The 15,900-nt window shown below is 50.1% G+C and overlaps 1 protein-coding gene across 2 annotated transcripts; it reads right to left on the bottom strand.

Annotated features, from left to right (window-relative positions):
* Positions 1 to 658: 658 nt before the first annotated feature.
* On the bottom strand, positions 659 to 8,210 carry Nagk (N-acetylglucosamine kinase). Of its 2 annotated transcripts, none has more exons than XM_055596353.1 (10): positions 8,097 to 8,210; positions 6,554 to 6,638; positions 6,304 to 6,402; positions 5,489 to 5,630; positions 4,653 to 4,763; positions 3,905 to 4,017; positions 2,962 to 3,058; positions 2,093 to 2,190; positions 1,721 to 1,799; positions 659 to 964 (listed from the first exon to the last, which is right to left on the bottom strand). In XM_055596353.1, exons 1-10 carry the CDS (start codon positions 8,123 to 8,125, stop codon positions 777 to 779), a joined length of 1,041 nt encoding a protein of 346 aa, XP_055452328.1. In that variant the 5' UTR covers positions 8,126 to 8,210; the 3' UTR covers positions 659 to 776. The 2 variants fall into 2 exon arrangements, with proteins under 2 accessions (XP_055452328.1, XP_055452329.1); XM_055596354.1 differs by having other exon boundaries at positions 2,971 to 3,058; positions 8,097 to 8,208.
* Between the last annotated feature and the right edge of the window lie 7,690 nt (positions 8,211 to 15,900).

Genomic DNA, 15,900 nt, shown 5'->3' with positions numbered 1-15,900 from the left:
AGCCTTTTGGACATGTGTGCTATGCAGGAGATGGAGAGAGGAAAAACCACACAGAGGTTAAAACAGTAGCATTGTTGCACATCTGGTTAATCTGGATCTGGGAATGAAGAAGAACCTGCCTCTGGGCAAGTAGAGACTACTTCCTGGAAGGAATAGTTCTAGAGGAAAGACCCTTCTCCCAGGGCTGGCAGTAGCCGCCAACAAGGCCTGAGAGACAAGGGTAACCAAGCCAGGTGAGCAGCAGTCAGTGCCTCCTTGGCTCTTGGGGATTCATTCACTCAAGAAACAATAAAATGTCCTATATACCTACAGCTACCAAATGCAGTTAAGTCAAAATTGAGACTATGGTTGTACTGTGCCCCAAGTCCTACTGGGAACCTTGGGAGAGGTTGTTACAAATCTTGGGTTATTCCCCCCAGAGGTGGGCATGGACACAACTTAGTTCCATCATGAGGAATGATAACTCTGCCAAGTAGAAACTTGGGTCCCAGTTCCTGGCAGCCAAAGCATGTAGTGTAGAGACACTAAGTGTAGGGCCATGGTGTGCCTAGAAGCCCGGGGGTGCACGCAAACACAGCACGCACCTGGCGTGGATCTTTAAACCTAAGCCTGCCAGGCTAACCTGCTGGAGGTGCTGAAGACATGCACAGCAGTGTGCTGAGGATACCACCCGGAGGGAGGGGGTAAAGTGCATTTATTTCTTCCACATGTATTTTTAAAAAGGAAAACTCTCCCTTCTAACGTTCACTGTCGTGGAATGGGGAGGTGGGCAGACCCTAGAATGTGTAGGAATAGAAGGCAATGGCATTGATGCTGTAGTCCATGGGAAGGTGGTGTCCAACATGCCTGGCACCGAGGCTGGCACCCCCCAGGGCAGAAGAATGCCGGAGCTTCATCAGGGTGAAGCTGGAGAAGGCGTTCTGTGCCTGCAGATCTCGGCCCTGGGTCAGCGCCAGGAGAAAGCCTGGAGGGAAGAATGCAGAGAGGAGACCAGCAGCTGGGGTTTCAGTGCAGATGCTAGAGGCCCCATGCCAAGCATCCAGCAGAGACACCAGGATGATGTGGATCCTGGAACTAGCATCCCAAAAGAACCCACACAACTCAACTCCAGAGCACACAATACCCACAATTTCTTGGTGCCAAAATCTAGGGGGGGACCCTTGCACTGTTTCAGAGAATCTAATGGAAATCCTACAACTGGCTGAACTGAGGCTGACATGCTAAATCCCTTCTGGCCAGAATGGTGACTAAAGAAGGGTGCCACCACGGGTTATCACACACTGGTCTGAGCTCTAAGGGGGTGGAGAGATGGCTTCATGATTAAGGGTATTTGCTGCTCTTTGGAGGACCTGGGTGCAGTACCCAGCACCCACATGGTGGCTCACAATCACCTGTAACTCCAGCTCCAGAGGATCTGACACTGTTTCCTGCCCTCCTTGGGCACTGCCTGCCCACACACACAGACATAACTGCTGGCAAAAACACCCACATAACATAAAAGTAAATAAATGTTAAAAAGGGATTAATACATCATTTACAATAGAACATCTTTTCAGGGGCTCAAGAGCTGGAGCTGCACAGCTTTTCAGTAGAGCACAGGCTTAACAAGCACACACCCCAAGAGGAGCTCACAGGGGTTAGATAAACAAGAAAGGGGGCCACTTCACCCTTCTTCAGCTGTGTCCTTTGTCTTCAACCACATCTGCCCACCCAGACTCACCTTCCTTCAGCAGCTCCCAGCTCTTCCACACTGAGCCCACACACAGAATGGGGAGGCCAAGCTTCCCTTGGAACAAAACCTGGCAAAAGGACAGAAAATCGGACACTGCCAGGCTGACAAACCCTACACCTTGACAATGCGAAACAGAAGATGGACAAGGGGGTTAAAAAAAAAAAAAAAAAGGCAAAGAGGAAAACAGGAGTCATGAAAGCAAGGCAGAGAAGAAGACAGGAATGGTCAAATAAGAGGATGAAGATAGCGCCACATGAAGCCAGTCTACATACACAGGAGCACATAGAGTTTGATGGGACAATGTCACCACCCTAGGCCAAGGGCCAGACCTCACCCTCCTTTGTGTTCGCCTCAACTCACCGGGTCAATCTTTGGTAACACTGCTACAATATGTCTGCCCAGCATCTCACCAGCCTTCTTGAAGATGTGCTGGCAAAGAGGGTCTCCCTGCTGTGCACCTGGGGAAGGTGAAGGGAAAGGGGCTCACGTATACAGAAAGCACACTAGCCACTCTCCCTGAGTTAAGGCAGCAAGCTCAGGGCAAGTTATTGTTAAGATGGACGCCCACGTTGGTAAGCAAGCCTCCTCCCATCATTCCAGGGACCTCCCTTTCCAGTGCCCTGCTGGAAGTAGCTCACTATGCTTACCAGAGTAGTAGGACTGGGTTCCAGTGAACTACTAAATCACTACTGTGTCTGTCCCCATGAGTCTTATCAGCCCTGTGAACAAGGGACCCCATCCATGAAGACTGCTGATTTTCTTGTTAGTGACCAGCACTCCCAGCACTGTGCTGCTAGCTAACCTCATCAGGCCTAGTGTTTTGTTTTTTGTTTTGTTTTGTTTTAGGGCTAGTTTTTTTTTAAGCCTCAGTCCAGAAATAAACACACATCCAAGTTAAAGAGAAGCAAGCCTCACTCAGAAAACAGTATGTAAACATGCACGCTCCACCCAAAACTAACACAACTGCGTTAGCTTTCCAACCCTTTTTTCTGTGAACTTGTCCAAAGGACATCACTTCAAGTTCTCAGAGCCAGGCTTGTAGACTGCATCCGCCACACAGCCACCAGGGAGAGAAACACAGGCAGCCCAGTGCTGTCTTCTCTTCGCCCTGCCCAGCACACTAAGCTGAGCTGCGCACTCCAAGCTCCTTGTGGGACGCCCACCAGCAAGCCGTGCACCACACTCCCACCAGACATGCTTTGGGGACCAAACTACATATAAGCTGGCACCTACAGCACCTTCTGCAATCTTCCGGCAAAACCCAGCAAACTTGGATTTATCAAAATCCCTATACAAGTGGGTGAGAATTCCCAGCCGATCTGGCACCTGAGGAACACAGAGACACAAGCAGTCAAGAGACACAGAAAACTGCTGGTCGGTCACCTACAGTGACCTTCCTAGTGTGTCTATTGAAATGACCAAAATATTTCAGGGCTTTTTTCTTTCTTCAACAGGGTTTCTCTGCGTAACCTTGGCTGTTCCGGAACTCAAACTGTGGACCAGGCTGGCCTCAACTCACAGAAATCCGCCTGCTCCTTCCTCCTGAGTGCTGGGATTAAAGGCATGTGTGGCCACCACCAGGCTTTTCCTTTTTCTCTTTTTTGAAGCTTTAACAATTACGGAAATTTGAGATTTCTAAGTTGAATAGTTTTTTTTCTTTTTCCTCAAGATCAAATGCATTAAAGAACTCTTGAAACAATTGCTTCAATTAGAGCAGCACTCTCCTACAGTCCCTGCTCACAGTGGCAGACCAAAGGCTCTGAAAAGTACTGCAATCAAGAGATGGATTCATCTCCCAGACTGTCTTCACCACCAACAATCTAACGCATGTGACCCTTCTGAGTCCCCAAGAATGCAGAGCCTTTTCTGAGTACATTGTAGTGGGGATAGGGTAAGTGTGAGCATCTACAGAAACATTACTAAGTGTCTTATACACTTGTCTCACGTGGCTTTGCTTAAATGTTTCTAAAAATGGCTAACATTCCTCAGAGGAAACAAGTCACTGGTCTGAACACCCTGCCAACACTACTCTGGATCCTGCCCTTACCAACCACTTCTCCACCTTGCTGTTCTGACCCACCTGAAGACCCTTATCCCCCATCTCCTGCAGCCTCTCCACTGCAGTCCCCAGTGTCCTACACTCGGTGTACATGACTGTAGGGTAGGCATTACCTGGAAATAGTTGAACATGGCCTGTTTGACATAGCCAATATCATGAGGAGCTGCCTCCAGGTTGTCGATAGAGTCAAACACAATCTTCACAGCTTGGTGTGAAATCCAGTAAGCTGCGGAGAGCAGAGGACAAAGAAGACAGCCAATCACAGAGCCAGTCTCCTCACCAAGAAGGGCTCTCAGCTCAAGACCAGTTAGAAGTCAGTGATCAGTCAGTGGTTCGTGGTAGTGGAACGAGGCTTTTAACCAAACTGTGTGACAGACCCAGACAAGGGAAGGCTGGTGGGAAGACCGAGTAAGTGAACTTGTCACCAGCTCCCATTCAAAGACAAGGCTGGTAAACTGTCACACAGCTGCAGTCCCAGCATGGGCTGGACTCAAAAGCCACCAAAGAAATGTATACACACTGCCTAAAAAGCAGTGTCAGTGGGGAAAGTGTTTCCAGACACCTTTCCCACTGACAGGAAGTCTCTGGACAGTAATGGCCTTACCCTTCGGTTTCAATCCTTCCCTTGGGTCTCCAAAAGTCAACAGATGTGGGCTATACCACCATGCCATGAAGTAGATCCTGGGCATGAGAGGCTACTAAGAAGCAAGATGGTAACTGTGATTCTCCCAATACTATCCCGTACACCAAAACAGGTTTAGGAGATATTTAGGGACACCTGTTTAGATTTAGTTACCAAGAGGACAGGAAAAGGGAGAGAAGCCATAGAAAGGGGTATGTTCAGGCCCTATGTGAGCTCACCTGAGCCCTCGTCTCCCATCATGTGGCCCCAGCCACCGCAGCCACTCTCAGAGCCATCAGGGTTGATAAGCCTACAGTTGGAGCCTGTTCCAGAGATGAGCACAATCCCACCTGGGGAGAGGGTATGGGGGCTCAGTGTGGCCAAGAGCCCACGCAGAGCAGAAGTTTCCCACTGCAAAAAATTCGGGCAGAAACCAGCCTCCCAGTGGAGGGATCACCACCCAAACTCCCAGAACAAACAGCCCACTCGCTTCCTGTCCAGGGAACATGGCTCCCTGCCAGGCAGAGTTCTAATAATCTTGGCTTTCTTGAGTGCCAGAGACTATTGTAGACCCTGTTTTTACAGTAACCATCAGCACCCTAAGTCATACAGACAGCGACCCCCACTTCCACAACTTCTCAAAGATGGGAGAGCTGTCAAAACAGAGATGGTCTCATAAGGTAGCTGTGGCTGGCCTAGGACAGTAATCTGTCTGCCTGCAAGTTAAAGACCGAGAGTTCAATGGATGTGCTGACATGTCTGCTGAGACTCAGTTGAGACACCAGCACACTGGGATAGCAGAGTCCTACTCTTTCTACTCGGCAGCCCCAGCGTCTGCCCCAGCAGATTCCACTCCTTGCTTCCCACACTATCACTTTTCCTGCCCTCCTCCTTCCTCCGTTCCCTCATTCCTGCTCTAGCAAGGATATTATTGTGCCCAGGAAAGGACACCTGGGAGAGAGTAACAATGGCTGCCTTCCAGATATCCGTAAGACAAGTTTTGGCAGCTATAGGTAAGGGGCTTTCCCCATAAGAAAGCGTATTCTCAGTCCCATTCCTCCCTTCGCATCCTCACCCTCCGGTGTAGCTGTGGCAATGGAACCTGCTGCATCAGTGGTGATTAAGTAATTTTCACTCAGGCAAGGAAATCGGCTCCTCAACTCCTTTATCAGGAGCCTCACTGCATCCTCCTGCTCCCCACCACTCAGGGACAGGCCCTAGGCCACAAGGAGAGGAACAAGCTAAGCAAAGGAAAAGAGGGAACAGCCCTAGAGCAGCTCCATTCCCAACCCCTCTCCTCCTGACAGCAATCTGGCCAAACTCAGTTCATTCAATGTAGCCCCTTCACCCACAACAAACCCTTAGAAGGCCATGCCTGCAGGAACAGCCTGGCTTAGGAAAGGGTGGAGGAAAGGAGCAAGGTGAGGGGATATGGAGAAAGCAACTTGGTTTGACATATATGGGTTCTGGCTATGCCTGCATATCTATCTCCCGTGTATATATGGGAAATAGCCATAGCCACAGCAACGTGGGAGGAAGAAGAGCTAACATTTAAAGAGCCATCAGGTTGATGGTGCTGACCATTTTGGAATGCATCACATTATCTTACTTTCCCTATAACTCTTATTTGCAAAATGAGGAAACCGAGGCTTAGAGAAGGTAACTCACTTAAGGGCCATTATGTTGAATGGTAAAGCTGAGATTCTAATCAAGGAATAAATGGGTCTCTGGAGCCCCATGCTCTTAAAATACATTCTCAGCTTATAGATGATCACTGAAACCACAAGAACGAACAAGATCTAGGGCCCTGGCCTCTAGTCATCAAGTTCATCTAGTCCTACTGGCTGCCTGCCTCAGCCCTGCTGATAGCCCAGGCTCCAGCTGACTCACCAGACTTCGAAGGGGTACCAGAGGATCCACTCCAGCCTTCTGTTTGGCCCTGTCCACCATCTCGTTGATCCTCTCCACACACTTGTCTGTGCCAATCAGCTGGTCCCAACAGTGAAAGAGATGTTAAAACAGCCTGCAGGACCTGTGCTGCCCCTACCAGCTGCTAAGAGACCCAGCCACCACCTCAATAGCAGTTACTATACATTACATGAGAGCCAAGCCCTCTGGTCCCCTCAGGATGGCTTTTTACCCAGTGGTTTGTGCTCAGTCCATCTGCTTCTGCCAGGATCTTCCCATCCTCAGAAAGTAAAAGGACTTTGGACCCTGTGCCTCCCCTACAAAACACAAGAGGGCACTCAGTCCTGATAGAATTGTAGACAGAGAGCCAAGCTTGCAAACTAGTCCATTATAATCTAGGGTAGAGAAGCTTCAGCAAACCCAACCATACTCCCAAACCTGCCTGTTTAGTGTCTGCTACACTCTGGAAAGGGAAGTAGGGCTTCGCTCATTTTTCGATGGTAGGTCTACCTCTCCTGCAAGGTCCCACTTGCTCATCACCTGGACCTTACAATCTGTCTGATGGAGGGCTTCTCCACACATCAGTAAAGCCACTGGTTGACTAAGACTGCTCCGAACCAAGAGTGCATTCAGTTGTTTCGTGTCTGCCTCTCACGAGCTCCACGGAGTGAAGCTCCAAAGCTAACTTGCTCAGAGCCTGGCGGAAGCAACTTATGGCAAATACAATGGAGGAGAAAAGCAGACCTCTTTACTCCTCTCACAACAGCTCAGGGCTGTTTCAATAACCATCTCCCTGCCACCAAGGTCTTTAGGACACCTGTGAGAGATGATCACTAGACAGGGAGAAATTTATACTGACTTCAGTAACTAAACCCTCCTGAGTTAAAACCCTGGGTAAGGGTAGTTTAGAAGAAGACTGATGTGTGGTGGAGTGATGTCCTAGTGATCAGTACTTCATGGAATGCAATAGACAATGAAGACTCCATGATCCAACTCAAGGAGAATATCAAGTTCAGAGGGGACATTAACTCATGAGACCGCAGACTAAAAATAACTTCTGACAAACTGGGGGAAATAATTTCTACCTGCCATATGAATATAACAAGGCTAAGGGCAAACTCCTACACTGTGCTCAGGGTTTTTCCTTGTTTTTAAGGTGTCACAAGTCAGAGGACACCCAGTTTAGCAATCATGGGAACAGACTTACGGGTAAGGCAGCAGTGAGCTGCTAGGAAACTAAATCCTCCTCACAGGTCCTGATTTGACACACCCAGATCCACAAAATGCCTGTCTTGCTCAGGGGACAGGGTAAACCACCATCTTGCTCGACCTCGTCCTTGCTTTACACATGTGGCAACAGAAGCCCAGAAAAGGCAGACGTCTCACCAAAAACCACGCTCAGCAGAGCTCCTTCTCAAAGCCAACAGACCAGCTAGAAGGTAGGAACCCAGGACCTTCGAGGCCGACAGCAGTGAAGGGTCCCAGGCACCAGAACAAGACAGTGCTCTGGTGACAGCTGCTCAACTCCCGGGTTCACTTGGGCATAAATCTCAGTCTGAACTTCCGCCTCTTTCGCACGTCCACCGTGACCCGCAACTTCCCACCCGACCCCATCTCTGCACAACTCTTTCCAGGTTGATAAGTAAGGCACAAGAGCCCCGGGGCGGAAAGGGGTGGGCGAGAGGGGCGTGGCCGCGCCGTGGCGCACAAAGGCACCGGCGTGGAGTGGGCGCCGCGGGTCAGGACAAACAGCCTCCCGCCGATCCAGCGCTCACCCTTCCACGCCGCCATAGAGCGCGGCCATGCTGCAGCCGTTCCCACAGGGCCCGCCGTTGCAAGTTCGCCCGCAGCTCCGGCTTCGTTTCCGCGCGCGCCGCCGCACCGCCCGCGTCACGTGAGCGGGTGCGCATGCGCGGGACGCGAAGCTCCGTCCCGTCTCGCCCAGGCTGGCCGGCCTGGCCGTACTCTCGCGCCCCTTCCAAACCGCCCTTGAGCGCCGAGCTTCCACGCCGGGGCCGAGCCCCAGCTGAGCAGCCTGGGGGGGTTTCGACCAGAGAACTGCGAGCTGCCCCGGCCGGAACAGCCGGCAGCTTCGCGGGTGACTGTGGGATGCGCACTCGCAGACGCCTGCCGCGGCACTCCCGGAGTCTGGCGGAAACACCTCAGGGCCCCGGCCAGAGCCAAAGGGCCCAAACACCCCTGCCCTTGCTCAGGACCCCGGCCTAGAGTCTACGCTACGTTGAAAAGCCCCAGGCTGTTGTCGCCTCGGGTCTACGGGTCTACGTGGTGATAGGGCTAGAACCCGTGGTTGCTTGCTTGTCAGTCAAGCGCTCTGCAAGAGCCCAGTTCTGTTCTTTTTGGACAGTGACTCTTATGTATAACCCAGACTGGCTAGACTGTAGTGCTGGCTCAGTCTGCTAAACGTTGGCATTCAGAGGCCATATTGCACCTTCTGGCCACCACCTGTTCCCTTAATCAAACATGTGCAGTGGAAGTGAAGGAGGAAGATAGTGCTGGGTCTGGCAGAAGAGTGGCTCCTACGTGCCTCCTCCAGGTGGTCCCAGGCCCATTAGAAGCAGCTTCGATCGCCAGGAGGGCAGTCTAGCTCCTGACATTTCTTTGACAGTTCAGGTGGAGCCTCTACAGGGCTAGCCTGCCTCCCCTGGAGAAATCTTGAACTGGGATCTTCTCTCCCTGATAGCGAATTGGGGCCAGTTGTGTTTTGATGTGAACAATTTGGCCTCATATCTTAAACGTACCTCACATTCTGGCTGAGAATGACCTTAAACTCGTGATTCTCCTGCCCCACCTCCCAAGTGCTAGGATGTTTTTGGTGTAGGCATGCTTTACTTGAGTCAGTAAAGCACCAAATAACTCAAGAATAAAAACAATGTTACTGCCTGATAGAGAAACTAGAAGAAGGTCTTAATGCCCACTTGAGACATTCATTCACAGTACATCAAAGCTGGAAAATACTTTATTCAACAGCATTTTTAGAATAAAAGCTAATTCCACAGGATTCTAACTGAACAGATGCTTTGGCAGAAACATTAAGTAGTAGGTGAATTTTTGAAGGAAATTTTCCTTCTTTGCACTAGCGTAATGAGTCTTGGGACATTTGTGACAGCACTCAAGTGTGCTTTAGTATTATTGTTTGGATTTTTTTTTTTTTAATGAGGTCTCAAGTCACTAATGCTGGCCCTATACTCCTGAGGTTCCTGAGGTTGTCTTTGAACCCGAATCTTCCTGCCTCTACATCCCCAAAATGCCAGGACTAAAGGACTACACTGCCCTCCCAGCTTTATGGTGCTTGTTTAGAAAAGAATAAAAGAGAGAAAGTTTGGTTTGAAGACAGGATTGGATTCTGAATTTGATTTTGGATGAGAATTACATATAATCACTGCCAGTTCTCACTTTCAGAATGAAGATGATAACCCTCGGGCCGCCTGCCACTCTTGCAGAACACTGGAAGTGAGTTCCCAGGGCCTCACAAGTCCTGGGACTCCAGCCCGAAGGAACTCAGCTCTGTCTTCTGGCCTCTTTGGGCACTGCACTGATGCACACACACAATTCAATAATAATAATAAATCCAGCCAGGTGGTGATGGCACATGCCTTTAATCCCAGCACTTGGGAAGCAGAGGCAGGTGGATCTATATAAGTTCGAGGCCAGCCTGGTCTACACAGTGAGTTCCAGGACAGCCAGGGCTACACAGAGAAACCCTGTCTTGAAAAACAAATAAAATCAAACAAACAAACAAAAAAATAGACTATAAACCTCCAGAGACCCAATCAAATAGCTCTCATGTAGCCCAGGCTCACCTCAAACTCCCTATGTAGACAAGAATGACTATGAACTTCATATCCTCCTGCCTCAACTTCCCAAGTGCTGGGATTACAGGTAATCACCACCATGCCTGGTTATGTAGTGCTAGTAATTGATCCCGGGGTTTTGCGCACTGTAGACAACCTACCAACAACTGAACTACCCCCGGGCTAATTTTATTTATATCCACATGTACAGTAAGTAAGCGCTTGAAAATACACATGGGCTTGGTAATAAAATCACAAACTAAATATTAACTTTTACATGGATTCCATAGTGGAAGGATAACATTTGGGATATAGTGAGTTAATTTTTTGTATCATTCACATTGATTTTGCTGGTCTTCTTAGCTTTTAAATTAGAAAAATGTAAATCACACATGTGGCTCATGGTTGTGGTTTGCATTACGTTCCAGTAGCTGTTCTGGGTCTTGTCTTCTGTCCATGCTAACCAGATTATTTCAAAGTCACTGAATTGTCCATCTTTATGAAACACACTAGTCATATTAAAACAGTGCAGTGAGTGAAAGGTTGATAAGAGCATTGATATCATGCCCATTGCACATGATTCTTCTAGGGGTGTGTTTTGTTTTAGTTGGTGGTACTGGGGCTTGAACCTAGGCCTTGACATGTGCTAGGCCGGGGCTGCACCACTAAGCTACATTCCCACCCTGTGCTCGCAATTCTTTAATGCTTCTTTTACCCATCTGCTTATCATGCTAAAAACTAAGAAATCACAAGTGATTCTAACCATGTTACAAAGGGGGAACTTGAGTGGTGAAATCCAAGCACACAAACAGATTTGTGTGAAATCTGCTCACACAAACGATAAATGCTTGTTAAGGATGTGGTTACAAGGCTGGGGCAATAAAGATGGCGCAGTGCAAGGTGTTTGTTTGCCTTTAAGTGGCTTCATCAAGGTCTGTGCCCTTTTGGCCTCCAGCTTGCAACATCCCCACAGCTGTTCCCATGGTGCTCACAAGATTGGTAATGTTCTAGAAGGAATCTGCAAACCACGGCTGCTGTCTTCCCTCTTCTGTCCCCGTGACCCCAGAGAGGCCTTCACTGCAGAAGAGGCAGGATGAGGGTGGGAAGAGGGATGATGGAAGATACCTCTCATGCCAAATTCACTCACAACAAGGAAGCAGAGGATCCCTGGCCCAAGGTCCTTCCTTAGCAGATTACTGATTTAGTCCATATGGCACAGCCATGTCTGTTGTTACGCAGTGCTCTTTCCAGTGTTGACCTCACTACCGTAATCACTGTGAAAGCACCAGGAGACTGTGAGATAGTGCCATGACAAGAGTAAATGCTAAGAGAGGGAGCAAGTGAGCTCCACGGCAAAAATGGTTTTCAACACACACTAATGAAGTATGGGGAAAACAGGCAAACCTGTGAACTGAGGAAGCAGAGCTGGACACGGGGCCCATCAAGTCTCACTAGGATCTCACTGTGAAAGTTTCCAGTATAAATGTGATTCCAGCTCCGTACTTTAGAAAATCTGGCAGGTTCCATACAGGAGGATAAATGGGAGGGAGGAGCTTGAAGCAGGCAGACACTTAGAAGACAGAAGATAAGCAAGGAGATTATGAGGAGGAGCAGAGAAGAGCCACAGAAAGAGATCATGCTGTCCCTCTGTTGTTGGGAATATGGGGAAAAAGGCCTGAACGGCCCTGCCATTACCATAGTCAAAGAGGTTTCCACCCTGGCTGTACAGCTCTACCTGGTAACTGGAGATAAAGGAAGGCAGTTCTGATCCGCAGAGGACGAAGACTGGAACACATAAGAACAGGCCTATCTTGGCTCACAGTTCAAGAGTACAGTGCCTCATGGGGTGGGCTGGTGTGCAAGGCAGCTGATCGCACTGCATCACTGTTATGAAAAAGAACCAGAGGCAGTGCACTTTTCAGCTACCCAGATACCTCACACTAAGGCCCCAGGCCAGGGCCTTTTTGTTTACTTCTTTTGGTTTGGTTTGGGCTGAACCTTCAGCTGACAGGGAGCCATCCTGGACAAGAAGATGATTGTTGTTGGAGGAAACAACAATCCAAGACCTGTTCCTCCAAGACCTGAGGAAATTGGGCAAAGGTGGGCCTGCACAGGGGCTATGAGGAGAGCACCCTTCCACGCCTGCCTCTAGGTTCTGTTCAGGAAAGACTCCGGCCTGCCACAGCCTATAGTCCCCATAGTAGCTTCCAGCAATTAGGACACTGAGCATGACCAGACCCAGAGAGGCATGACCTGAACTCTTTTATTATCATTATTTGGGGGACAGGGCCTCCTATCTTCTAGGATGACCTCCAACTTGTTCTGTAGCTGAGCATGACCTTTAACTCCCGACCCTCCTGTCTCCCCGAGTGCTGGGATTCCAAGGTCTGTGACTGTACCTTGTTCATGTGGTGCTGGGCACCCAGAGATCCGTGCACTCGAGGCAAGCGCTCTACCAGTTGAGCGACAGCCCCCGCCTTAGACCACTTCTTGTGTATGTTCCCAGAAAATACAAAGGGGCGTCACTGGGGCTGTTGCTGGCCCACTGTGGCTTGTTTCTGTCTGGGAGTCACTGGGGCTGTTGCTGGCCCACTGTGGCTTGTTTCTGTCTGTGTGCATGTTTGCTCTTGAGACCCACTCACCCATATTCCCGCCTAGGACGCTGGGGAAAGAAGGGTGGGAGAAGCACGCTGTAGTCCACAGCAGCCCTGACTTTACAGGCTCCTGGTGAGAGCAGATGTGGTAGGAACAACATAGGCTGCAAGATAGGCAAGGACAGCACTGAAGACTTCCTGGAGGAGGCAGGATTTGGGGCTGTCTTTGAGACTGAGTGCTATTTATTCTAATTCCAAACTAGAAAGAGATTCACACCCTTAAAAGGTTTGGACTCTGGTTGTCATGGGTGTGTATGTCTGTAATTTCAGCCTTCCAGGGAGAGAGGCAGAAGTATGGAGGGTTTGAGGTGAGACCTGGGTTCAAAAAAAAACCCATAAAGGAGGCAGGGATGTTATCACAGGCCTTTTAGTCCCAACACAAAAGAGGCAGGGTCAGGCAGCTCTCTGTGTGTTCCAGACCAGCCAGGACTACATAACGAGGGCCTGCCCCAATACAAATAAATAACAACCATAAAGACACCCCACAAAACAAAACATAAAAAAGAAAAACAGATTGGGCTCTGAAAAACTCTGCAAGGGTATACATTGGGCTCTTAGGGTTTGAAAAGTGGGAGTGGGGAGCCTCCCCACACGGTCCCTCCAGGCCTTGTTATCTCCTAATGCCTAGGCAGTGTGCACCTCAAAGTGAGCTAGTCAGCAGCTACAGAGGACCCCAGCCCTGGCTGAGGAAAAGCCGCTTCCCTCTCCCTGGAGCTCTAAGATCTCAGGGCTGGGAGGAGATGGGACCCTGCTGCTTCTACTCGGAAGGCACTCCACTGAAAGTCTCTGGACCCAGGGACCAGCAGACATCATAGCATCAGGCCTGGAGACCTGGCTACTGAATCTAAGCAGGGATGGACTTACGTTTCCTCTTCTGATACACCAAGTCCCTGCCCTCTCTTCCTGCTCCCTGGGCAGGATGTACTCTTTAGAAAAGCACTGAAGAGAAGCCAGAACTCACGAGAATTATCCTTCTAATGGTGGCTTTCCAGGTCCTGGGTCTGCGTATGCATGGGCACCGGGCTTGGGCCCTTCCCAAAGAGATGGCAGTGCCCATACAGAGCAAGTACTGTGGGCTGAGCTTTCTCTTCTGCCTCTCAAGATGGAGTGTGTGTGGCAGGGGTAGGGTGGGGGCACAACCATCAAAGACTGGATTGCTCAGTCTGTCCCATGCGGCCAGGCATGTGCGGTTCAGTGGCCGGCTGAGGCCTAAGCAGAAGGGACAGCAGCGCCTTTCCTGAGACAAGTGGGAAGAAAGTATCAGCCATGGCTGACCGAGCTGTGACCCAGAGCCCAACACAGAGCCAATTAGCAGTCACCACGGCAGTGGCAGGCTTGCCACAGTTTCCACAGGAGGCCCCCATGTGCAGCTAGAGTGTCAGGCCGAGTTAGCACCAGGAGGCTGAGTGGAGGCCAGCTGCCTGGATGGAGGGCCGTGGGTGACAACACTCCCACTGGGCTCTGGGGGGCCAAGCCAGGGAGACCTGTGAACAGGCATGCCTCCACTCACAAATTCATGTGCAGGCATGTTGCTGGATATGTGTTTGTGCACATGCTTGTCACTGAGGATCTGTATGGTTGCGGCCTGGCCATGCCTCTGTATGTCCAGTTGGCACATCCAGTATGCGGCTGCTATGCGCACCTGGAAGCCCGGGGCTAGGCAGTCCACAGTCCCTATCCTGTGGAGCTGGAAGTCCAGCAGGACGGGTGGGAAATGAATAGACTTCTGCTGGGTTCTATAGCAATAGGTCCTATAAGAAAAGGCAGATGTGGAGGCAGGGTGAAGCTTGCTCCTCAGCTGGTATCCTCAGGGTGGGCCTTTCTGAGGAAGAGATGGGTGGCAGTCAGTTAATTTGGAGGAGGGGGTGGCCATCAGGGCAGTGAACAGGGCCGGAGTTGAGAGGAGCCAGATGGGAGGCAAAGGATGGGAAATATAGCTGGAGTGCCAGGGAGCTGAACCTACTTTTCCAGCCCTAATCTGAGGTCCAGCTTTGGCCTTTTCCCTCAGCCCAGCCACGCAGCTGAGCACACAGGGCCCTCTCGACTTATACAGACAGCACCTGGCACTGTCTATGGTGGGTATGCTTGGTTATACAAACCTGGATATGTGCACTTGGCACCCAGGGGGCCCAGGGTAAGGAATCAGAGCCCTCAAAACCTGGTGAGACACAGAAGCCCCAGCCTAAGGCTGGCCTTGAAGTGGCCTCCTTGGGGTCAGAGGCAAGGTTGACCATGGGGACTGAGATGAAGAGTACCCATTGGCAGAATGGATACAGGGTAGGGCTCTCTCAGCCTGGACTTCCACCACCTACCCCCTTCTGTGTTCAGGGCTCTGAGCTCCAGCATGTCATGGAAAGATGGCTTTAACCTTGAACCCCATCTCCCAAGACCCATAGTCCCAGACAAAGAGCCAAATAGAGAGAGCTAGGCTGGCTCATCCAGATGCCCTCGAGGAAAGTTGGATAATGACAAAGAAAGCAAAGTGGCATTGTGGAAAACTTGTGACCATGTGGAACCAGTTGAGTTCTCCTCTTTTCAACTGAAGGAATGTGTGACACTATTCCTGGGGAGATGTGAGCAAATATCCACTTACCCCAGACAGAAAGCAAAAGTGACTGAAGTTCTGAAACCACCGAAGTCCAACTTTGAACTAATGGCCTTAGAGGTGTTACATGTATATGGGTGAAGGGTTAATTCAGGAATATGATTGACTCAAGGCAGATGAATGGCTGAAAGCTACTCCAGTGTGGCTGACAACTCACAAAATGGAAACTTAGAACTCTGTGTGCCTTCCAGGCAGCTCTGCAGGTCAGGGAACCTCCTGGGGAAGCCTTACTGCTTTATACAACCTTGCAGTAGAGGCCTCTGCATCTGGTCAGTTTCAGGGGAGCCCTGAGACTCACAGGTCGATTAGTTCTTGAGTTTTAAGGCCCGTTAGAGCTCTTAAGTCTCAGGGGCTTCCACCCAGGGCAGAATGTTTCAACTCAGAGAATATTGCTGCAACAGGAAGGATGGCTTGGATGTCCTTAGGATGTTAGATGTGTCTGTGGGTGGGCCCACACGTTTATGTTTGATTCAGGCCAAACTGGAGCCATTCTGCTACCCTCTGAATG

Source organism: Psammomys obesus, unplaced genomic scaffold (genome assembly GCF_907164565.1).
Source record: "Psammomys obesus unplaced genomic scaffold, mPsaObe1.curated_primary_1811, whole genome shotgun sequence".
NCBI lineage: Eukaryota > Metazoa > Chordata > Mammalia > Rodentia > Muridae > Psammomys > Psammomys obesus.
The sequence above is the reverse complement of the archived record's forward strand: the minus strand, read 5'-3'. Positions and strand labels throughout refer to the sequence as shown.

What these genes read in the sequence shown, in the direction of transcription:
- Nagk (XM_055596353.1), bottom strand. Translation starts at nt 8,125, where the DNA reads ATGGCCGCGCTCTATGGCGGCGTGGAAGG. An exon ending in CTCTATGGCGGCGTGGAAGG is followed by an intron (nt 6,639 to 8,096) that starts GTGAGCGCTGGA and finishes TGTGTTTTGTAG; the next exon opens with GGGAGGCACAGGGTCCAAAG. An exon ending in TGTTACCAAAGATTGACCCG is followed by an intron (nt 1,800 to 2,092) that starts GTGAGTTGAGGC and finishes TCCTTTTGCCAG; the next exon opens with GTTTTGTTCCAAGGGAAGCT.